Source organism: Colossoma macropomum, unplaced genomic scaffold (assembly GCF_904425465.1).
Source record: "Colossoma macropomum unplaced genomic scaffold, Colossoma_macropomum, whole genome shotgun sequence".
NCBI lineage: Eukaryota > Metazoa > Chordata > Actinopteri > Characiformes > Serrasalmidae > Colossoma > Colossoma macropomum.
Window position 1 is genome coordinate 27,810,728 of NW_023494796.1, and position 25,701 is coordinate 27,836,428.

Sequence of the window (25,701 nt, forward strand, 5' to 3'; positions counted from 1 at the left end):
TAGTGTTGTAGTTATGGTGCTGTAGTGTTACAGTGTTAGTGTTGCAGTTACAGTGCTGTAGTGTTACAGCGTTAGTGTTTTAGAGTTACAGTGCTGTAGTGTTACAGTATTAGTGTTGTAGTTAGTGTTGTTGAGTTGCAGTTCTGGTTATGTAGTGTTAGTGCTGTAGTGTTACAGTGTTAGTGTTGTAGAGTTGCAGTGCTGTGGTGCTACAGTGTTAGTGTTGTAGCATTACAGTGCTGTAGTGTTAGTGTTGTTGAGTTGCAGTGCTGCAATATTAGTGCTACAACATTGTAGCTCTTTGTTTATATGACACTCACAGCACGACACAGCATTAATGAAACTCTATAGCTTACAGTGAAGAGAGAACATGCTGAACACAGACTCTCTTTAACAAACCAGTAAACTCTGTCATGCCTGACCCTGATTCACGTGACTCTGTTAGTGACCCTTATCTCTGACTAATTCTACCAAATGTCAACATCCTTATACCGAGGAACCAGGCCTTACTCTGTTTTATCATATTTGGATCTTTAAATATTTTAGTGAATAAATATCTAAATATATAATTTTCACTCTCTTTAATGAAACCTTGTACCTCTAAAATAATAACTTTAAATTAGAAGTAAAAACATGCTATATATATATATATATATATATATATATATATATATATATATATATATAGCTATATATGTTCTTTTTACCTCTATTTTTGTTTAGGTGTACAGATGACCAGTATAGGAACTATTTGGATCATATAATATCTGAGGACCTACAAAGGGAGAAAAATAATGTCATGTCTTTCTTGTGGAATCCACTCTTTCCTTTTGCTTCAAAACAGTATGGTAAAGCTTTAACGGGTGACAGAGTCACAGAGAGAGAGAGAGAGAGAGAGAGAGAGAGAGAGAGAGAGAGAGAGAGAGAGAGAGGAACAAGCTGGGCAGAAAGAGTAAAATATTTACAGGTGTATATACATTTAAAATTACATTTGGATTTAATTATGAAATATTTGTTCATCTTCTTTCGGGTCACTCAGATATAAATTATAAATGAACATGTCAGTCCGTATGAACTTCAAACTAACTGTAGTCTTTCGAGCGTAAGAGAATGCGAACGGATCAATAAAGCAGAAACCCAAAGACCAAATGCTTGAACTGTGTTTAAATGGTGGTCTCTACACTGAAGCGTTTGATTTGAGTGGAAAATGTAATTCAGGCTCCACTGACATTTCACTTTAATGAATATTGGCATGTGGCTGAACTTAAACTTTCCTACTGGGGGATTTGTCACTTTCTGTAAGTATCTCTTCATTTTTCCTAGTGCAGATTCACTTTGTAATCTGGAGCTCTCCCATCCAAAGATGTGATTTTCTAAAAGTATCAGTGAATTGAAGCGTTAAAGTTTACATTTGGTACACACCGGCAGGCAAAAAGATTTGCTCAAAGGCACATACACTATATGGTCAAAAGTATTAGGACACCTACACAAGCTTTTATGACATCTCATTCTAAATCCATAGACATTAATATGGAGTTGGTCCCCCTTTGCAGCTACAACAGCTTCCACTTTTCTGGGAAGCTTTCTACAAGATGTTGGAGAGTGTCTGTGGGAATTTTTGCCCATTCATCCAGAAGAGCATCTGTGAGGTCAGACACTGATGTTGGACGTGAGAGCCTGGCTCGCAGGCTCCGCTCTAATTCATCCCCAAGGTGTTCTATCGGGTTGAGGTCAGCACTCTGTGAGGCCCAGTCAAGTTCTTCCACACCAAACTCACCCAGCCATGTCTTTATGGACCTTGCTTTGTGCACTGGGGCTCAGTTATGCTGGAGTCCAGTGGCCACACTTTACACCACTCCATCCAACGTTTGGCAGTGTACTTTGTCATGAAAGGCTTGCATGCAGCTACTCAGCCATGGAAATCCATGCCGTGAAGCTACTGGCGCAGTTTTTGTGCTGATGTTAATGTCAGAGGAGGTTTGGAGCTCTGCAGTTATTGAATCAGCAGAGCATTAGTGACTTTTATGCACTATGCTCCTCAGCACTCAACAACCCGCTCTATAACTTTACATGGTCTGACACTTTATGGATAAGTTGCTGTGGTTCCTAAATGCTTCCACTTTTCAATAATACCATGCACAGCTGATTGTGGAAGATCTAGGCTTGTTGCAACGATGGTACCCAATTACAGTAGCACATTCGAATCCAGCGAACTCTTTAAAACGACCCATTCTTTCACAAATGTTTGTAAAGGCAGACTGCGTGGTTAGGTGCTTGATGTTGTACACCTTTGGCAATGAGACTGAACGAAACACCTAAATTGAATGATTAAGAGGTGTGTCCTAATACTTTTGTCCATATAGTGTATGTTATATACTATGTTCAACAACTGGTTTTTACATATCTGAAGGGACTTTTATGTTCTTCTTTAATTAAAGGAGGAAAGCTGTAAAAAATGGCTAGTGAATAAGTAATAAACCCCCAGCATTGGGCTGTGGAGCAGTGGAACTGTGTTCTCAGGTGTGATGGAGCTCCATACAGTACCTTTGGGATCAGTTGGAGTAGCGTTTGTGATCAAGAACTAATCATCCGTCATCAGTGCCTGACCTCACTAAAGCTCTTGTGGCGGAATGCAATCAAATCCCCACAGCGATGTTCCAACATCTAGTGTAAAGCCTTCCCAGAAGAGTAAAGACTGTAACTGCAGCAAAGAGGGGATAAACTCCCTATTAATACCCTTGATTTCAGAAGAAGTGTTGGAGGATCAGGTGTCCACAAACGTCTGGATATTGATGTATGTATGCTGCCACTGCTTACATGCTTACAGGTAAGTCTTAAGCTTCAGTCCATCAGCAATTGAGCCGTTCTAGTTTTCAATAGAGCCGAGCTGAGGTTCGTAATTGCCACTGAGAGTCGGTGGGGGCCGCAGTAGCCTGTAGGTCACACATCAGCTCTGCAGCAGGAGAGAGGCCACGATCCAAAGGTCATCTGTCACAATGCCTTTATAACATACGCCGAGGAATAACTGACCTTTCTTAAATACAACACACAGCACTGTAAGGATGGGCAACACAGCAAAAACATAACATCACAAGTCAGTTTCACGATACACGATATGTATCACAGAACCTTTTCATTTTTCTGAGATATGAAAACAAGTTGGAATAAACAAAATGTACCAGCAAAACAGTAGTTAAAAAGCTATAAAAACACTAAAATGATATTTATTATCATTTGCCATCATTTAAAATTAAAAATTAAAAATAAAAAATTCATAACACATTCTTCTTCAGTACTGTGACGTATTTGGGAGTTAAACTCAATATCAGACAGGGTCTCTTAGCAAGGCTTTCTCTCTGTGATAGGTTGTAATGTCTGTAGAGGTGGATACACTGTGCCTTCTGAGGGACGCCCACCCCAATTTGAGTGCATCCATCCACATACTGTGAACACACACAATTTACTATTATGCTCTACAGTCATGTGCAAAAGTTTGAATACCCTTGGTCAAATGACGTTTTCTCCTCTCCAGAGAAAATGCTTAAATACAGCTTTTTCTGTTAATTTAGTGCACAATATCTATTTATGGACTGTGTTTAACACACTAGGAAAGAAATAAAACAAAATATAAAATGTGCCTTAACTTTTGTACATAAATTTTCACGTTTCATGTTCTGGTCATGTTTATGTGTGTACGTAGTAAACCAGTGTCCTCAAAAGTGGGTATATACCGTAAACCTGCATTTACACCACTAACTACGCTAGCGTGTATAAGTGGTGAAACATTGTAATGGTTAATATCGTTTTTCCCTGTTTGCTGGTACATTGATGAATTAATTAGAAATCAGATGATGTTTAGAGGAGAAATAATCATATACTCAGAAAAGCATGACATTTATCACGGTAACAGGTATATCATTATACTGTTCCCCCCACCCCCTGCAATAGTGACCCCAAAAGCCCCAGGGCAAAAAGGGACAAAGCAATTGCTTATATCAGTGGCTTTCAATCTGGGGGGTGTGGCCCCGGGAGTACTGCTAGGTGGCAGTTTTAACTACAAAAATTCATCAAAGTCTAGATATTTCACCAACTGTAACTTTAAACATTGTCGATTTACAAAAACAAAATGTCATATTTATACCAAGCTCATTGAGTGTTCTGGCAAAATGCTAGCCAGTTATATTTACATCGTCAGAGAAAGTTCATGTAAAATGTTCTGCTTTTCAAACGTATGAAACTCATCCATCATAGATAAATGTAAAAGATTAAAGGCTCTTTCAAAAGGAAACAATACGATAGGAAATGTATCTAAAGTTGTTAAATTGTTTGCAGCTTTCTTCTCTTCAGCCTGACATCCAGCACTTAGTATCGCATTTACTGTGTCAGAAAAACAATCTGATTCGTTAATCCTATGGACCGTGGAAGCTTTTGTGATCGTTTGTGTGGGATGCGAGTTGCAAAAGGCTGAAAACCCCCTGGTTTATCTGATGCCAAATATTTTCAACATCAACATAATGAGCCATCTTTTAAAACAACAGACTGAGCAAATGTGGCCTCATTGCATAATGATAATGGACTGCTTTACTTCCATTGTTAGCAACTATCCTTTTAGTCTCTGAATCCTCCAAAGCTTCAAACTCACAGTTCTCCAGCACAACAGGCTGAACTTTGACCACCTTTCTCCATGATCACCCTGCAGAGTGTCACTATGGTGCCACCTGGTGGATCTAACACAGAACAGCAATTCCTACAAAACATAGATCAGGATAACTGGATGAGAAAGCCTTTAATATCAGGCAACAATAAATACAAAGAAAAATACATGGCAGAAGGTGACAAACAGATCTTGTAGTGACAATTAAGCAATGAAATAATACAAATAAAGGAAATGCTAGATCCAAGCATGGACCATTTATGTTACAGTGACTACTGAGCAATGAACTAAGGAATAAAGAAACTACGAGATTCAAGCATGGACCATTTGTTTGTATTATCACCAGTGCAGCTCTCTAGTGTAAACTGTACTGTTCAGCTTCTCGCAGGAGTGGAGTTCCCCTTCACCGTTTTCTTCAGATGGTGGTAGTTGGGTAAAATCTTCATCAGGAAGTCCAGCTGCAGCGTCTGAGGCTGTTTGAGGACGGAAAATAACAGTTTGTATGCCATACGTGAGATCTGAATTGTCACTTCGTGTCCTAATGGGCATGCTTTAAGGCACTGATCTGGCAAATAATCAAATTTACACAATTTTCCATTTATCCCACATGCAGTCAATCAGCCAAGACACAATCGGGGCCCCAAATTCACTTCCTTAGTTTAGCACTGGAGCTACGAGGCTAATGTTGCTCACACGCCCTAGAAGTCTCACTCAAACCTTTTCTTCTCTCAACCTGCTCCAAACTTGGTCATGGGGTTTAGGAGACAGTATGACTTGCTAAGAGGCATAAAAGTAAACAGAACTACACTGTGTGGCTGAACTCTGTGGGCAAATGATGCAGAATCCGACTCGCCTTCAAGCGCATGTAAGTCACACAAGCATAAGGACATTACATCACATTAGGTTTGGGATTTCTGTCGTTCCTATTTTTAAGACCTGGATGCTGTTTGAGTGCGTTAAGAAACGTTTTGTGGATGGATTTACAGGAAAGACTAGTGACTTCTAGTGTTAGCAACATTAGCCTTGTAGCTGCAGTGCTAAACTACAGCAGCAAAATTTGGACTCCAAACATGTCTTAGCTGATCGACTACATCTGCGTTAAGTGGAAAAGCTGCACATTTGATTTTTTGCTGAACCACCCCTTTAATATCCCACAAATCAAAGCTTGTTATGCTTGGTGGAGTGAATGTAACAATGTATATTATAAACTTTAAGCATCTAAGTTTCTTTATGTGTCCCTCTGTTATGCATGTACTTAACCGCATCTGTACAGGTAAAAAAAATAAATAAATAAAAAAGTACGCAATTTTCCCACCTTACTTAAAAAAAAAAGCCTAAATCTTCACACTCTCATGTCAAACTGAGTGGAGTTGTTAAGTAATCTCTCATAAACTTGATTATGTGGTTCCTGACACTTTATGAAACACTATTATCTATAAACATGGACTGAAGTATGGATTAAATTCAGTCTTCCAGATGGCTGCGGCTGTTTGTCAGCTATGTAATGTACTTTTGCTCATGAAGGATTAACTGTGTAAATACAATTTTTCACTACTACTTTAAGAAATGTGTTCAGGTTGTGTCTCCTTGGGTCACCTGTGGTCTCTCTGTCTGAACACGCCGCATGCAGCCGGAGCCGTAGATAACCGTGTTCTCTGGAATCACCTCACAGGTGTTCACCTGACAGCACGACCCGATAATACACCCACTCGTCAGAATCACATTCCTCCCCACGTCAGCTAGAAGAGGCAGAAGAATAGCATGTGACTGTTTACCTGCATGATGAACTGAAGCATATTCATGCTGTCGTCAGAAAACCTTGCATCACCAAAAAGGCAACATGTCAACAAAATAAAAAAACGTGCTTAACTTCAATAAACATTCATGTACACCAAAATATAATATTGAGTTCCAAATCATTGTGGAACATTTCCATTAATCCATTCTTCATTAAATGTTTCTAAGTTGCCAATGTAAGGCTGCAAATATTACAATCTAGCTACATTAGCGAAATATCTCAGATGCCAATACCTCCAAAAAGCTCGAGGAAGCTTCATTACCTTTAGATTCAATGACATTGTTGTCCCCGATTTTCAGTGCCTGAGAAACTGTCATCAGACAGAAGTCAGAAACAGATGCAAAACATTGACATCTATTTACGACAGAGTCTACATAGTGTAGTTTACAACTTAGTTAATAATGCTAAATTAATGCTGCTAGTTGGTGCCAGCATACCACAGCCAACTTCAAAAACATTGTTGACGCCTATCGTCATTGTCTTGGGTTCGACTCCCTCTGTGTCAGGCATGATGTTTTCAGGATAGCTGTAGAAAAAACATGAGAACAAGTAAGGTGATTTCCAGCTTCAACACCCTACTAAACTGGGATCAAACTAGGCTCAACACGGGGCATCCTCCTTCTCATACTATGTAGGAGACACTATATGCATGCACGATTAAAGACTACAGCCCATCTTTTAATGCACAGTTTATCAGCAGTCTCTACAGTCTACAGCCCACAGTCACTACCTGTACACCATCTCTAATAGAGTCAGAAACCCCTGCACAGGGGTCAAGTTCAATCTTAGGGTGACTAGGTGTTTAAAAGCAGGGAAATCTCCAAACTGCTGCTCTCTTGTGCAGTAAGGTGCTTTGGCTCTACCTGTTAATGATGAGAGCCTGCTCCTCTATCAGGTTGCCTTCTCCTATGATGATGGGACCGGCCTCTGCAATAATACGGGCTTTGGGGTGAACCACCGTCCTCGGCCCTGCAATTAAAAACAAGCAAATTGTTTGAAATACTGTTTTCCATTAGATGGTTTAAATAAAATGGGAGTTAATACTAAGGGTGTAACGATTTCAGTACAGCACTGAAAAACTAAGTATTCAGGTATCTACTTTTGTAGATAATGCAAGGACACACAACTTTGCATTTTGCTTTTAAATGAAGAATCTGTATGTGATAATCAAATCAAAGCTGCCCAAAGAGTGGCCCACTGGCCAAAGTTGCAAATGAAATTTGATTTGGCTATCCAATCCCTCACCAATCGGTCACTTTATTAAGAACACTACCTTGTATCTACACTCATTGCCCCTTGTCACGCATTCTTAAGAACCTATATCCTCCTTCATTTGTATACTATTTTGTCGTTTTGACCACAACAAGCCATTGCATGGAAAGCTCTGCAGAGGGTTGTGCGGACAGCCCAGCACATCACCGGGGTCCAGCTCCCAAACCTCATGGATTTATACACCAGCCGCTGCCTGAGGAAGACCAGGAGGATTCTACAGGACTCCGCCCACCCAATCCACTGTCTGTTCTCACAGCTGTCGAGCGGGAGGAGGTACAGAAGCATAAAGTCCAGAACCAGCCGGTTCTGAGATGGTTTCTTCCCCCAGGCCCATTTGGCTGCTGAACAGTCAGTGGTGCTGGTGTATCGGTCTATAGGCCCGTCACTACACCTCTGAGTCATCATCTCCATAGACAATCTACATCTCATCCGACTCACTCATCTGATCTTCTGCACCTTCAATCTAGCAAATCTGTACACATATAGACTGACATCTTGTACTTCTTCTATCCATTTCTTGTATAATCTGGAAGATTTCTATATTAATATTCTATCCTGTGTACCTGCAACTCATTTATCTACCTCAGACTAGCTGCACATATGGAATGTGTAGAACAGTACATTTCATAGTTTTATTTCATAACTTATTACTGCACAAATATACATTGGAATAGTGCAATACTAGTGTATAGTGTGTGTATATATTCAGAGTCAGTGTGTATATATATATATATATATATATATATATATATATATATAATATACACACATACATATATATACATACAGATGAATATTACATATATATACACACACACACACACACACACACACACACACACACATATATTATATATATATATACACACATATATTTTATATATGAGAGTGTATATACACATCTTTTTCTTAGATATTAATATATTGTTTTGTATTTAAATTCTACAGGTGATATCTAATGTGATTTGAACTTCGACTGCACTTTGGCCCACCCAAGACAAGACAGAATGTGTGTGCACCCTGAATCAGAGCTCTGTAGAATCACTTTTTAATACATAGATCAGCCAGATTAATCGAATCGAATGATCAAAATTCGTAACCGTAACCCGAGTAAATCAACATCGTTACACCCACAGAGAATGACTGATGGACTGTAATGCTGATGGGATGCTTACCAATCGTCACATCTCCTCTTATTTCACTCTCCACACAGACCACTGCACCTGCAGCTATTCTGACACTGCACAGAACAGAGCACAGTTAAAATAACTTCATTTATCAGCGGATCAGGAAAAAAGACTCGAGAGAAAAGCTCAATACAGGCACAGTTAGCATGCTAGGCTAGCCGGGTGTGGCGCATTTCTTCGTCCAATGTCAGGAAAATGAACCACACACCGAGTCGGAACAGGTTCATAGCGCAGGATCACAGTGTGAACAGACAGACTACGGGCAAACAAGGAGGAAAAACCGCGGATCGAACCTTTTCTGGTTGGTTTGTTTTGCGTTCGGGTCCGCCATGTCGGTGGAATGAACGCTGCAGTTCGCGATTACGAGGGCTGATAGCCAAGCGCGAACCGGCTCGATTGAGGATGTCTGAAATTCTGTAAAACGCTCATTAGTTTTTAGCGGCCTCTGCCGGACACGGAGGGCATTACAAACACAACCTACGGGCCAGTTCGCTTAATTTTAAGGTTATTGATTTAACGTACATATTTTAAATGATCGCCCCATTTATTTAAAATAAAGATCTATTCAAAACCTGCATCACCCGTGTGAAAAAGTAATCGCTCCCCTAAACCTACTAACCGGTTGTGCCACCCTTAGCAGTAACTACTGCCTTTAAAAGGTTTGCAAAACCTGCGATGAGTCTTTTTCATCGCTGTGGAGGGCTTTTGTCCCACTCTTCTTTGCATAACTGTTTTAGTTCGGCTACACAGCATGAACTGTCCGTTTAAGGTCTTGCCACAGCGTCTCAATGGGACTCAAGTCAGGACTTTGACTCCAAATCCTTAATTTTGTTTCTTTTGAGCCATTCAGAGGTGCTTGTGCGCTTCGGATCGTTGTCTGCCTAACCCGACTGTGCTTGAGCTTTAGGTCACAAACTGACAGGCAGACATTCTCCTTCAGGATTTTCAGATGGAGAGCAGAATTCATAGTTCCATCAGTTATAAGTCATCCAGGCCCTACAGAAGCAAAGCAGCCCCAGACCACCATACTACCACCACCATGTTTGACTGTTGGTATGATATTCTTACGGTGGAATCAGAATGAAATTTCAGTAGGCTGGCCACTCCTGGAAAGGTTCACCACTGTTCAAAGCTTTCTCCATTTGTGAATAACGGCTCTCACTGTCATTTGCTGAAGTCCCAGAGCCTTAGAAATAGTTTAAGAACCTTTTCCAGACTGGCGAACTTTAATGACTTTGTTTCACAACTGAGTCACTTTAAAATGTGGCCTCACGTGCTGCTTTTTGAGACCTTCTAACCTGCTTCACATTGGCAGACAGGTTCTATTTAAGTGATGTTTAGATTCAACAGGTCTGGCAGTAATCATGTCTGGGTGTGGCTAATAAAATTCAACCCAATGGTCAACTGAATTGGGTTAACTGGTTGATTTAGTAGTGCCTGCATGCGACTAGTGAAATCGAACCAATAGTCAATAAAAATTTTGGGTAACTGGTTGATTTAGTAGCTAAGGGGGCAATTACTTTTTCACAGAGGGTCAGGTAGGGCTGAACATCATTTTTCCTTCAATAAATGAAATCATCATTTAAAAACAGCATTTTGTGCTTACTTGGGCTATCGTTGTCTCATATCAAAAGTAGTTTGATCAGAAATATTCAAGTGTGGAAAAATATGCAAAAAATAGAAGCAATTTGGAAGGGGCAAATACTTTTTCACAGCACTGTAACTCACTCACCACGGTGGCGCTGATGGTAGCTTTAATGGCAACAAAATGTTCCTCATTTGAAAATGCTCTTTTCTTGTTTGGTAATGCAGTCTTACTCCTCTTTTGTCCTCGGTTAACAATTCACTCTTTCCACCAATCCCTTGGGAAATTGGACAACTTTTCAGATTTACAAATATGCTGGGACATATTGTAGAGCTTTTCAAAGGTATCCCAAGCATAGTTGCTAAGCTACAAACGACCAACTGAATTACAAACAAAGCGCCACAGAGGCAGATTTTAGTGCTGCATCTCTAGTTTGTTAAGAATGTTAAACACAGAGCTCCCCATTCATTGTTGAAGGAGGCACAATGACTCTTCTCTGAATTTGTATTTGTGTGTCTGTTTTTCACTAATGGACAATAACAATATAACACATTTATTTTCAAGGACCCCTGAGAATTTCGATTTGGAGACATTCAGGGGGTCCAAGATGTTAATTATGGGATCCCGGACACCCCAGGACCCTTTGTATTTCACACCTAAAGGGGAATCCACACTTGTATGCAAAAGTTTGCACACCTCTGGTCAAATGCTTTCTAAGCAAAGACAAGTTAACACACCCTCTGCAAAGAACAACCTTAAATATTACCTTTGCTGAGTTTTACATTTTGGAAAAAATAATAAAATTATGTTCAAATATAATTATGACATGTGCCAAAACTTTTGCACAGGTCATATTTCATGTGTTTTCCCCCAGTTTGTCAATTTCAACAAATAAACAATACTTATGCCTTAAAGTGTGCAGAAGTGTGTTCTCGGTAGAGGACATGTTCACTTATTTTCAACTGTATATACTGGAGTCAGTGCTGCCTGGACCCTGGACAATACCCTCTACACAGCAGGGTTAATGTACAAAGTGGACTTGCTGCATGATTCTGTATGGGGCTCTATCTCAGAGAGCGAGGGCGAGCGAGAGAGAGAGAGAGAGAGAGGGAAAGAGGTGGATGGGGGGGCACTGCAGAGCACACACCCTAACTCACTGTACATTCAAAGGGAACACGAGGGAGTGAGGGAGAGGAAGAGGGAGAGAGATGTAATTGCTGAGTCAGGTAAACTGTAGAATGGTCAGAGAGAGGGAGAGAGAGAAACTGCAGCAGAGCAAAGGGAAAAAGCAGCAAGTGAAAAGTGGACATCCAGCACATGCACACAGTTAGCGAACTTCCCTGATCGGAGTCAGTCCAGCCGTGATGTAGCGCTGTTTCTGGATCTTTGCCAGAGTTAGAGCACAGGTCACAGTTCAGGGAGTCCATTCTGACCCAGTGGACTGAGGTCCAGAGTGAGTGGTGGACTGAGGTCCAGAGTGAGTGATGGACAGAGAAAGACATCCCCATCTCAGGAATAAGGTAAGACTCCACCAACTTACTGAAACATGACTTACAACTTATTACCATATATATATATGAGCATTGATATATACGGAATGAATATTGATAAATGTCAATATATACTGAATGAAAGTTTATATGTATTGAATGAACATTGATATTTATGGAACTAATATTTATATTTATATTATGAAATACATAATATGAAACAGATTTATATATTTATTTATGATTATTCCATATATATCAGTTCATTTTATATATATAAATGTGCATTAAATATTTCCTGTTTGGCTTGCCATTATATATGTGTGTGTGTGCGTGTGTGCGTGTGTGTGTGTGTATATGTGTGTGTTGTGTGTGTGTGTATGTGTGTTGTGTGTGTGTGTGTGTATATATTATATATTACACACACATATACAACCCCATTTCCCAAAAAGTTGGAACACTGTGCAAATTGTAAATAAAAACAAAGTGCAACAATGTGCACATCATTTATACCCTATATTTAATTGAAAATAGTATAAAGGCAACATATCAAATGTTAAAACTGAGAAATTTTATTGTTTTTTGAAAAATATATGCCCATTTTTAATTTGATGCCAACAACACATTTCAACAACGTTGGGACGGGGGCAACAAAAGGCTGATAAAGTTGTATAATGCTAAAAAAAACACCTGTTAATTGGTAGCAGGTCAGTAACATGATTGAGTATAAAAGAGCATCTCAGAGAGGCTTTCAGAAGTAAAGATGAGGAGGGGTTCACCACTCTGTGAAAGGCTGCACGATCAAATAGTGCAACAATTCAAGAATAACGTTTCTCAACATCAAAAAGCAAAAAACTTTTGCTTTTCATCATCTACGGTTCATAATATCATTAAAGACTCAGAGAATCTGGACAAATCTCTGTATGCAAGGGACAAGGCCAAAAAACAGTATTTGCTGGCTGTGATCTTTGGGCCCTCAGGCAGCACTGCATTAAAAACAGACATGATTCTGTAGTGTAAATCACTGCATGGGCTCAGGAACACTTCTGAAAACTACTGTCTGTGAAAACAGTTCGGCGCTGCATCCACAAATGCAAGTTAAAACTCTAAAACGCAAAGAAGAAACCAAATATAAACAGCCACCTGCTCTGGCCCTGAGCTCATTTAAAATGGACTGAGGCGAAGTGGAAAAGTGTCCTGTGGTCTGACAAATCAACATTCAAAATTCTTTTTGGAAATCATGGACACTGTGTCCTCCGGGCTAAAGACCACTCAGCTTGTTATCAGCACAAAGTTCAAAAGCCAGTATTCATCATGGTATAAGGGGTGCATTAGTGCACATGGCATGGGTGATGTGCACATCTGTGAAGGCACCATTAATGCTGAACGATATATACATGTTTTGTCAGCATATGCTGCCATCCAGATGACGTCTTTTTCAGGGAAGGCCTTGATTATTTCAGCAAGACAATGTAAAACCACATTCTGCATGTATTACAACAGCACTGCTCCATATTAAAAGAGTCCGGGTGCTAAACTGGCCTGCCTGCAGTCCAGACCTGCCACCACTGATAACACCCACTGATAACATCTGGCGCATTATGAAATGAAGAATACTGCAAATGAGTTCCAAAACTGTTGAGCAGCTGAAATCCTATATAAAACAAGAACAGGAAAACATTTCACTTTCAAAACTACAGCAGTGTCTCCTCAGCTCCCAAACACTTACAGAGTGTTGTTAAAAGAAGAGGTGATGAAACACAGTGGTAAACATGCCCCCGTCACAACTTTTTTGGAACATGTTGTTGGCATCAAATTCAAAATGGGCAGATATTTTTCAAAAAACAATATAATTTCTTAGTTTCAACATTTGATATGTTGTCTTTGTACTATTTGTCTTTAAAAATATGTTTACCTGATTTGCATATCATTGCATCCTATTTTATTTACATTCAGCACAGAGCATTCATCCCAACTTTTTTGGAAATGGGGTTGTACACATCATATATATATACATATATGTATGTAAATGTCTCATTATAACTTCATATATATATATATATTTGATGCCACCAATAGGTTTCAAAAAAGTTGGGACAGGGGCATGTTACATCACCTCTGTAAGAGTTTGGAAAAGTTTTCTTTGTTATATTTTTCTCTTCAAAATGCACCAAATGCATTTTCAGTGGGTGACAGGTCTGGACTGCAGACAGGCCAGTTTAGCACCCAGACTCCTTTACTGTGAACCCCTACTGTTGTACCACATGCAGAATGTGGTTTGGTATTGTCTTGCTAAAATGACGAAGGCCTTCCCTGAAAAAGACGTCATGTGGATGGCAGTATATGTTAGTCCAAAGCCAGTCACCCATGCCATGTGCACTAATGCACCTCCAGTTACCAGCAAAACAAAATAACCATCTACACTGATCTTACCGATACCAAAACATAAATACAAGTGTTTGCGCCCGCCCCTTACCTAATGTGTCTATATATTGGGCTGCTACGTGGTGTAAAAATGTATGAGCGTGCCCAGCTAACCTGTCCAGAGGCCAAAGAAAGTACAGCAGTGTATGAGAGAGAAAGAGCATAGACAGATGTAAAGCAGCAAGGCAATAAAGCAAGCGTGATTAACAACTTGAGGCATGAAAGCACAGACTGACATGGTCTAGACAAATCTCCATCTGGCGTGACAAAGCTAGCGCAGATACACACAAAACTACATGAGCCAAAAGAGCACAAAGCTTATGTGTCTGTGTCTATAACAACAAAGACCAGGAGCACATTAAACAGCTTGGAGTACAGGGAGAACACAGGCCTGTCGACAAGCTTTGCTGGGCTGCTTTTAAAGTTCAGGTCCCTCCTCCAGTGCCAGAACTCTGCATGATGATTGGTTGTCAAATGGTAGACGTCAGGCCTCTAATGATGACTGACACGGCAACCTATAGCAGAGATAGGAAGCAAACGAGTGAGCAACAGAGAGAGAGAGAGAGAGAGAGAGAAGAGAAACACCAGCCAGACACCCCTTATCCAGCCCGAACACGCAACAATACCATCACGGATGCTGGCTTTTGAACTGTGCTCTGATAACAAACTGGACAGTCCCTCTCCTCTATAGGACATGGAGTCTATGATATCCATAAAGAATTTCAAATTTTCATTTGACGGACCACGGGAGACATTTCCACTTCACCTCAGTCCATCTTAAATGAGCGCAGGCCCAGAGAAGGTAGCAGCGTTTCTGAATCCTGTTTATATACGGTTTCATCTTTACATACTAGAGCCTTAATTTGCGTTTGTGGATGCAGTGACGAACCGTGTGCATAGACAGTGGTTTCTGGAAGCGTTCCTGAGTCCATGCAGTGATTTCCACTACAGAATCAGGTCTGTTTTTAATTCAGTGCTGCATGAGGGCCCAAATATCACAGCCAGCCAGTACTAGTTTTCGGTCTTGTCCCTTGCATACAGAAATTTCTCTGAATTCTCTAAACCTTTTAATAATATGTAGCATAGATGATGAAATCCCCAAGCTCTTTGCTATTTTACATAGAGAAACGTAATTGTGCAATATTTGCCCATGCAGTCTTTCACAGAGTGATGAACCCCTTCCCATCTTTACTTCTCAAAGATACAACCTCTCTGAGATGCCCTTTTTATACCCAATCATGTTACTGACCTGTTGCCAATTAACCTAATTAGTTGTGAGATGTTCCACCAGATGTCTTTTTAGCATTATACAACTTACCAGACTTTTTTATTGCCCCTGTCTCCACTTTTTTGAAACGTGTTGCTAGCAGATATGTGATGATACACTGTATATGATGTCACATGTAACTTACAGATGTGATGTACAGAGGTGATATACGGAAGTGATGTGTAACGCACAGGTGTGACGAACAGGTGTTGTATACATATATATATATATGTGACTCCTTGATGTGGTCATGTGACATAGGAGGACATGGTAATGTTGCCAGCATTGTCGCGAGTGGCAGTGTGTGGTGGCACCCATGGCAATGAGCTCTCAGGTGTCTACCTGGTGCGTGAGAGGCTGAAGAAAAGGAAGAAGAGCCAGGTGATGGAGCCAGCTGCTGTGGTGACAGTGATGTCGAACCCACGTGCTGTCCAGCGGTGTGTGAGATACACAGAGATGGACCTGAACCGCTGCTTCACAGACGCCATGCTAAGGTGGAGCGCGCGCGCGCACACACACACACACACACACACACACACACACGCACACACACACACATTACTGTAAGGTGAAGAGTAATTAACACTCAGCTAATTAAACATGCAATGATTATAGTACCTCCTAAACATTCTGACCTTTAAATTGATTGTTTCTCAAAGTCATTAAAATGCAGCTTATACACTCAACCATGAATAAACAAACTTCTGATATACACAATAATCTCCCTTTTTCTTTCTCTCCCTCTATCTCTCTCTTTACCCCTCTGTTTCTGTCTGTCCTCTCTCTAACCCTCCTCTGCCCTAATCCTGCCTCTGCCCTCACATTATTCCTTCTTTTTCTTTCCTCTCTCTCCACCCCATCTTTACCTCTCTTTCTCTACCTACCTACCTCTCTCTCTCTCTTTTTTTTTTCCCCTCAACCCCCCTCTCAGTCTCTCCCTCTCTGACCAGACTCCATATGAACTGGTTCGTTCTCAGGAGCTGAACTCTCTGCTTGGTCCTAAAGGCTCTGCTGAAGCTGTGGATCTGATCTGTGATCTACACAACACCACTGCCAACATGGGCCTGTGCCTCATCACATACTCGGACAGCGACTGGATATGCCTGCACATCTGCAAATATCTGCAGGCAAGAGCACAGCATCCTAGTACAGATGTTTACTGGTTTTAAAGCCATAGTCACCAAGGCCATCACATTTACTAAGGCTGAAACCGAAGGCATTGCCCTGTCCATGCTGTCAGTGCTGCAACCAAAACTGATTTGTGAAGGGGCGGAGCTTCATAGCACTGAAAGTCTATACGGAGGAAACGCTATAAATAAAGACATAAAACGAGAATGTATGAAACGCAGTAAGTTTAGTGACTGTATTATTATCTTTACTTCTGTGGCTTTACTGTTCGTTTTAGACTGGTTGGCCAGTTTGCTAAACAACCACAGCTGCAGTGATGCACGATTCCTGATTCTTCTGGTGTCAATGGAGTCGACTCCTCAACTGAATTTCTTTTAACCAAGACAGCACCAGAGCTGTTGATGAAGTGATACAGCAGATATTAAACCATCCTAAATGTTTACCCAATTTTGAGTGGATATAGATTATAACGTTATGATGTAAAGCTGAATGTTACGTTGTTACTCCTTCTACAAGGTTGAAGTTGACTTCATATTCGTCGGCTTCTTATTCAATTTCCTATTCTTTTTTTGGTCCATCTTAAGAAATGCAGCAGTTACCTTAATAGTGCGCTGGTGCCAGAATGTAACTGCAGCACCATTTAAAGTGAATTGCTTCATCCTCTTTTCCACAACGTTCTGCAAAAAATATTGTATTCATTTTTTTGTACCATTTCTAATCACTGTTTATTGCAACACTAATCGAGTTGTGCAGGACGTATCCAAATCGTTTTTGTGAGCAGAGTGTACTCTTACAGCAGCTTGTGTGCAGAGGTGGCACTGTTTAAAGCTGGTAATCAAACAAACTCACACTACTCAAACTCAGAATGTACCTCCAAGCCAATTACGAAAATACAAAGTCGAAGAGTCAAATCCAAACATTTCGACTCTTAGAGTTGGAGTTGAAGAATCGGTTCTTTAGGAAATGACTCCCGATTACTACTGTACACAGCTCACACCACTGTCACCAATCACGTCGGTTATTGATAACTATTTTACTACAGACCAGTGTGTAGCCCTATGCTGTGACAAGCATGTATTTATCTAATTTATCTTTGTATTTCCACTGTTTATGTTAAGTGAGTTAGCCAGCTTTTTAAGTGCTATGTTAGCTCCTTGGCTATCCTCAGCTGCACACCAGCCCCATATCGCCAAACACGTCAGTCGTCTACATTTATTTGGTACAACTCAGTGTGCATCACTATGTTCCTGCAAGTCTATAGTTACATGATACATTTATGTTCACTTTTGTGTCATTATTATATATATGGTAGGCGAGTTAGCTAGCTTGTTATCTGCTATCTTGTCGTTGCATTCATGTGCAATCATCTTGTAAATACTATATTTCCGACACAACTTGCTTACATTAGCTAAAATAGCTAATGAACACTGCCAGCAGAGCACAAAAAACAGATATAATAAAGAGCTGCCATGCTCGTTGTTCTAAAATGACAAAACAGGAGAAAATACTAAAAGACCTTTTTTAGTATTTTAGCGAAGCTTAGTGAGATTATTGTTTAGCTAAGATTTGTGGGATTAGTGTGTAGTCCTGAGATTAGTTTACCCTGCTGAAAAAAACTGCTGGTTTACGCTGGTTTGGTGCTGGTTTAGCCGGTCACCCTGCATGGTCATGATGGTTCACCAGCACACCAGACACCAAAACACAACATATGTTAGTTTTGCTGGTGACCAGCTATGCTTGCCCGTGCTGGTTTTTCTTGAAGCGTAGCCAACCAGCTAAAGCTGAGCTGATTCTAAATGATCCTGCAAAAGTCATTAAGAATTAAAGTGTCTAACTTTTTCTTTCTACCTTTTCAAATTCCTTTTCAGAAATAAGCTAAAGTAAAAGTAAGATAATTAATAATAGTTATTTTTCTACCTCAAGTAAAATATAATAAATACAGCAACTTATATGAAGAACCACAGTGAGTTACAAGTAATATACGAATATGGTCTTTACACAACAAAACCTAAGTACTTTTGCAGTTGTTCTGTGGTCATTAATAGACTTGATTATTGACACTGTATGACACACTGACTCATCTATAAACACAGACAAGAGCACATTAACAGTGGATTACTGAATTTTGTCTGAACTTCCATATTCTACCCTACTTTATGAAACACTCTGGTTGGGGGCTTAAAACAAAGAACCTGTTTGGTGACCAATTGTGCATGTGTTGATTTGGTGACCGATTGTATGTGTGCGTTTGCAGAGGGAGATGGCCACCATCCCAGTGAGATACATCCACTATGACATCCCACAGAGTGAAGCCTACTCATTGGACTCAGTGGGAAAACACGGCTTTGGTGAGTCTCTCACAAACTGATGTGAGATCAGTGCAGCCGTTTCTACTGCAGTGGACAACCCGCACTCTTATGTTCACAGCCCGGCCACTTTATCAGAAACCCCTCACTTGTAGCTTGCTGGTATACAGTTGGAGACTGTAGCTCACCTGCTGACACACAGTTTGTGTTAGCCGTCCTCTACAACCAAATCAGTCGGTGGTCAGTGTCTGTCCACAGAGTTGCTCTTGGCTGGATATTTTTGGGTGGTGGACCACTCTCAACCTAGCAGTGACACTGACGTAAGCTGGACTGGCCCGTTAGTAGAAGCACAGCATCAGTGTTTCTAATAAAGTGGCCAGTGACTGGAAGCACAAGGTAGGTGTTTCTAATAAAGTGGCCAGTGAGTGGAGGTAGATAATGTAAAACAATAAAACAGGCCAGGAAATAAAACAATAACAAGTAAAAAATGAACTAGAAGCAGTGTGAGAACACTAAACGCAACCTGTAAGACTACTAACATCATTAGAACATTAGAACCATTTTATACGTATATCTACAACAAAACACTGATTTCAGATTCCTTTGCTGACCAGTTGTTGAGGCAGCTGCCCATTAACTTCTATGATGTGTATTTTGAGTGAATAGGTTTTCTGTTCATCTCTGAATACAAGGAAATGTGTTGAAACTACTGTCCATGGTAACCGATTGTACACTAGAGATGCAGCAGAGAGAGATTAGGTAAAGAAGTCTACACTGTTCTTTAAATGGCACATGTGGATCCAGAGTGTCTGAACAGTCTTTATACAGATGAAGCGTGTCGGACGATTTCAGCTGGGCAGCTCTAACGGGGCGAGAAATGTCATTATGTCTCTCTGTAACAGATTTATTCAGCTGTGTGGCTGCCATGTGTTCAACAGGCCAAAGCAATCAGTGACACAATTTTCTTTTATGACTTTTATGTTATCTAGAACTTGTACCATTACTCGCTCCTTTTCTACATATTTTGTTCCTTTTTCAAGCTTAATAATGATAATAATAATCCAATCTTTTATATTTAGCTTTTGTTTAATATTACAATGCACACCAATTTCATGTATCTTTTTAAATCGTATTCTGTTATTTTACTAAATTATATTTTATTTTATTACTATTTTTCATCTTATACAAAGCCCTTCAAGCTGCTACATGTATGTAATGCTACGTACACAAAGTTCATTTTATATTTATTTTTATTTTTATAGGAATGAATGTTGGAATGCTCAAATAAGGGCTGTGTAAACATTTGTACACCCTTCTTACATCACCATGTTACAAGTACACACGAAACACCCTAACAACCACCTGGGATGTCATCATACCATAGCGCCAGCCTAGAACATCACAGCTACCACCTCCAATACCACAGCAATCACATAGTAGCCACCTGGAACAACATATGAACTGCTTAGCAACACCCTAGCAACCACACAGCATAGCACATACCATAGCAACTGCCTGGAAAAACACCACCTGAAACACTACAGCACTACTATTAACACCTTAGCAACCACCTTGGATAACTTAGCAACACCCTACCGACCTTCTAACATGCCATAGCAACCACCTAGAAAGACCGTGGCAACAGCCTAGCAACCACCTAATACTGCCTAAAATTCCTTACACATAGAAACTTAAGCTACACAGTCACTCTGCATTTTCTTCAGGAAATGTTATTATTATTATAGTTGTTGTTGTTGTTGTTAATATTATCAACTAGCTCCTAAAAACAGCAGATGACAGAATAATACAAAATGAAGAAAAAGCACTGAACAAGTGGAAAATTGTGGCTCTTTGGTGGATCAGGTTTTGCTTCAGTGAAGAATTTATTTCTTAATCTTTTTATCTACGGAGATAAAATTAAACAGTTTTTATTCTCCAGAAGTCCATTCTGTATTCCTTCTGTATGGGGTTTTGTTCACACTGAAAGCCAACATTATTACTGTTATGACGTTAAAGGGCCACCGCTAGCCGTTATTCATTATTAGGCCTGCAGTTTTGGCTGAATGGATGCTTTTCCACTTTCTGCCTCTCTCTGTCGAGCACAGCTATGAGTGCCACCAGAGTGATTCATACTGAAGCACCGCGCTGACTCAAGCACTCTGAGGAGTTATGCAGATTTCTTAATTTATGGACTATACTCCGTTTCACAGGGATTTCACTCGCACTGGAGATCAATCTGAAAGGCTACAGTGCGTTTATTTTTTTGCCCCATGTGCAAAAACAAAGTTAAAGTAGCTGTTATTCTCCAAATGAAAATCTGAACAAATGTGTTTCATATCCTGTCGCGATTTGCTGAATTCCAGTCTTAAAGGAATAATCCAACAGTTTTCAACCTGATCTCTATCTGCTGCATCTGTAGCGCACGGCCGATTACCACAGATAATTATTTCATCAAGCCTCCCTGTACTTAGAAAAGAAGTGAAAACCCACATTTAAAGCTCACATATAATAGGAACCAATGGGCAGATGCAGAACATCAGTAAATATTAATGCAAGACATGTATTTTTGCATAACACTTCCATTAATTCTTCAGAAAAGGTATTTGTAAGTGAGTTTTTACAGTCTTTGCCTGATCTCCACGGATACCAGAAAACCGTTCATTCGCAAAATTGAGCAACCGCCCACTGACTTCCATTATAAGTGAGTTTTGAGTCAGCGGGTTTTCTCTTTTTTGTAACAACAGGAAAACGAGCCGATGCCCATGATAATCAATCGTACACTATAATCAATTCGACACACTGTAGTCTGAAAAATGATTCCTTTAATTTTTTCAAACATGTATCTTACACATCACGTTTAAAAGCATGCTTTTGAATTTCAAAGAGAAAAACCCTGTTAAAGTCCCTACATTTATTTCTGTTTTCATATTTCCTCTACTTTCTAATCTCTACATACATACATCTTTCATGAACACCAACCCATGCTGTTTTCATTTTTCATTCGCTTTTATCTGAATGACATTTGTTTCTCCCTGCAGCGATGGAGATTGGCCCTCAGCCTCACGGTCTAATCAGAGCCAACATCTTTATGGCCATGCAGGAGGCAGTTCAGCTATTGTTGGACTGGGTTCGGCTCTTTAACTCAGGTATGGGGAAGACTACGCTAACCAGCATTCTTTGATGTATTTATAATGAGGCAAAGAGCACAAGTTTATTTCAGAGCACCGATTATACAGGGTAGATTTAGTATTCTAAGACACAGTATATTAAAAAAAACTCCAACATGGACACTTTAGTGGATCTGTTCACTTTTCTTTGGTAAAAGCAGACGTCTTTATCTTATACACCCTGTTTTTCCCCTCTTTCCTCTTCAGGGGCTCAGTTCGAAGGTGGTTCTGTGGATGTTTACACGTTGGTGAAGAACATCGATTATCCTCGAGATCCTCACACTCACACCATCATAGCAGCTGTGCATCCCGACCTACAGGTTTGGCTTTTTGTAAACATATAATTATATAAATTCTAAATGTTTTTATACTTTTTTATGATTTTTACAAGTTTAATATACTGCCGATTTCTAACATTAATACTTTCAGTGTGAGTGAATGGGTGATGATTGTGCCGTGTTCAGATTGGGTAACTGTAGTTACTGCATTTGTCTAAAGCTAAATGGTGTTTTTGGGTGCTTAAAACAAAGCCAACTTCATACGCTTTACTACATTTTTCCTGTATTTTATTTTATCCTCGAAGTCTACTTATAAAATTTGTGTGGTTTTAAGAACCAAAAACAGTCATATTTCATTTCTACATGACCGTTTTCCAACCGCTCTTTATCCATCAGCATTAAACAGACTGTTTTCGTTACTTTGCCTTTAAGACTGATACACTATATGGCCAAAAGTATGTGGACGCCTTACCTTCACACCTACATGGGTTTGTTGGACATTCCATTCTTCCAGAGTTCAGTGGCTGCCTGCTTTACACCACTCCGGCTGACACATGGCACTGCGCATAATGATCTAAGGCTTGTGTGCAGCTGCTCAGCCATGAAAACCCATTTCAGGAAGCTCCCGACACACAGTTCATGTGCTGATGCTGCTTCCAGAGGCAGTCTGGAACTCTGTAGTCAGAGATGCAAGATGTGCTACATGATTCAGCACTCAGTAGCCCCACTCTACTGCTTTGTGGCTGAGCTGTTGTTGCTTCTAGATGCTTCCATTTCACAATAATAGCACTTACAGTTGCCAGGGGCAGATCTAGCAGGGCAGAGGTTTTATGAATTGACTTGTGGCAATGATGACATCCAATGACAGTGCCACGTTTAAAGTCATTGAGCTCTTCAGTATGACCCATTCTACTGCCATTGTTTGTCTATGGAGACTGCATGGCTATGTGCTTGATTTTATACTGTTCGCTGTTAGCAGGGGGTGTAGCTGAAACACTTGAACTCAATAATTAAGCCCTTTAACCTAGACATTCCCACTCTCAGGGCTATTATGACATGTCTTGGCTGACTGACTACAGATGTAAATTGGTAACCGTTTGGATTTCCTGACATATGGAAATGAATCTTTATGGATAGGCAGATCAGCCAGTAACGAATCACACTGAATCATCTTTCTCTGTCTCTGTCTCTCTCTCTCTCTCAGGACAGGGACTTCTGTCTCCTTCACCCAGGCGACCCCATGTTCCTCTCTTTCTCTGGAGAGACTCTGAGGTATAAAGGGAAAGAGCCGCTCTATCCGTTCTTCATAAACGAGTCTGCGTACTATGAGAAGGCCGTGGCACTCTCTCTGGCCAGAAGGAGAAAAGTGGAAATTCCAGCCATCCGGTCCAGCAGAACTTAAAGGAGAGACTGATGAGCCACAAAGGCGGACGCAAGAAAGAAAAAATAAAATCAGGAGGCAAAAGATCACTTTTAACTGAGCTGAAGAAACTGGTGCTGTCAGAGCCAGTTAAAGGGGAGCCAGCCTACTAACTGTTATAACCAAAACATGATTCCTAAAACGGTAGAGGGAACTACAGAGAGAGTCATCAATGAATGAGAGTGAATGGAGCTAAACCGCCAAAAACACTAGTTAAATATGATTTATTTATTACTATTCAGCCATTCACAAAGGAACTTTAATTTTGGAAAAGTCAAATATAATTTTGGAAACATCACAAATATACACTAAACACTTAGTATCTCATAATAACGAGAATGTTTCTCATAAGTATGAATTACTATCCCATAATAATCACTTACTATCGCATAACAATAAGAATATTTTCTTTAAATTATGTGAAAGTATGTCATATTTATGAGATGTTAAGTCATTATGATGAGAAGGTAAGTCAAAATTATGAGACGCTAAGTCATAATTGAGACTGGATCTCATTATTTTGAGATAATAAGTCAATTATTATGACTTACTAAATGGCTATATATATATATATATATATACACATACATATATATACATACATATACATATAAATATATATGTATGTGTGTGTGTATGTATGTATATATACTTCTATCTATATCTTTATGTTTTTCATCATCAAGGTTTTGAGAACTATGCATGACTTTGCAATGAAAGTGAACGGAGCTAGACGGCTAAAAAAGCCAAGTAAATAAGTTTATCCTGCTAGCTAGGATGACCAGCATACCAGCATCCAAAACACAAAATATGCTGGTTTTCCTAGCAGGGTAGTCATTCACACAGGAGCTCGTTTTAATATGGAAAAAAGTAGAAGCATGTATTGCATAAAAATAAATACATATCAAAACTGTTCTATTCTTCTACAACAATGCGATGTTGGACACTAGCATGTTAGCATTACTGTTCAATGAAAAGAAACGAAGGGCGCTAAACATCTGAAAATGCAAATCAAAATTTTTTCTACTCATTCACAAAGGACCTTCCTTTAATCCTAAGAAAGTAGAAGCATAAATCACATAAAAATAACGAAAACTTACCAGTCTCTTTATCTCTCCATTTTTCTGGAGCAAACAGATTTTCGGCAGAAGAGCATCAGCATTAAATTAGCATTCAATGAATGGAGCTAAACAGATGTTTATTAAAAAAAAAGTCATTCACATGTGAACTTTCTCTAATTCTGGGAAGGTGTAGGAAAGTTTTACATAAAATAATGGACATTTACCAGCATATTTCCATACAGCAAAAAAGCTTTTTGGCATCAGCATACATTTCCATGAATGGAGCTAAAATGTTAATCAAATATATCTCTGATAGTTATATCACTTGTTCTGTTACTTTTGGTAACGTATACCCAAGATTTACATAACAAAAATATAAACTTATAAACAGTATTTTTCCATCTTACTACACAAATTTTGGTTTTCAGCAGGACACTAGCATTACTGCTGCTGAGCACTGTTAGGCGAGCTGATTGGCTGTTTGCACTCACTGACCTTACCAATATAATTAAGACACTGCTGGTAGCTGTGGGTCATTTTGTGGTGCGCCTTGTGCCCACATTAAGGACTCTGAGCCCTGTGGTAAATAAATGTTCAGAACCCAATATGTTTTGTCCTGTGTACATTTTTCTCCCGAATCCTCTGAATTGAGGTCGTTAAAGAC

The 25,701-nt window shown here is 39.8% G+C and overlaps 2 protein-coding genes across 2 annotated transcripts; one reads left to right on the top strand and one right to left on the bottom strand.

Annotated features, from left to right (window-relative positions):
* Positions 1 to 4,761: 4,761 nt before the first annotated feature.
* Positions 4,762 to 9,313, bottom strand: dctn6 (dynactin subunit 6). The gene is made up of 7 exons (XM_036583205.1): positions 9,205 to 9,313; positions 8,900 to 8,964; positions 7,316 to 7,421; positions 6,890 to 6,978; positions 6,715 to 6,762; positions 6,251 to 6,393; positions 4,762 to 5,127 (listed from the first exon to the last, which is right to left on the bottom strand). Exons 1-7 carry the CDS (start codon positions 9,240 to 9,242, stop codon positions 5,029 to 5,031), a joined length of 588 nt encoding a protein of 195 aa, XP_036439098.1. The 5' UTR covers positions 9,243 to 9,313; the 3' UTR covers positions 4,762 to 5,028.
* Positions 9,314 to 11,768: 2,455 nt separating this feature from the next.
* On the top strand, positions 11,769 to 23,958 carry LOC118816901 (N-acyl-aromatic-L-amino acid amidohydrolase (carboxylate-forming) B-like). Its single transcript, XM_036583508.1, has 7 exons — positions 11,769 to 12,016; positions 15,939 to 16,171; positions 16,609 to 16,804; positions 19,060 to 19,153; positions 22,150 to 22,257; positions 22,486 to 22,598; positions 23,761 to 23,958. Exons 1-7 carry the CDS (start codon positions 11,981 to 11,983, stop codon positions 23,956 to 23,958), a joined length of 978 nt encoding a protein of 325 aa, XP_036439401.1. The 5' UTR covers positions 11,769 to 11,980.
* The last annotated feature ends 1,743 nt before the right edge of the window (positions 23,959 to 25,701 follow it).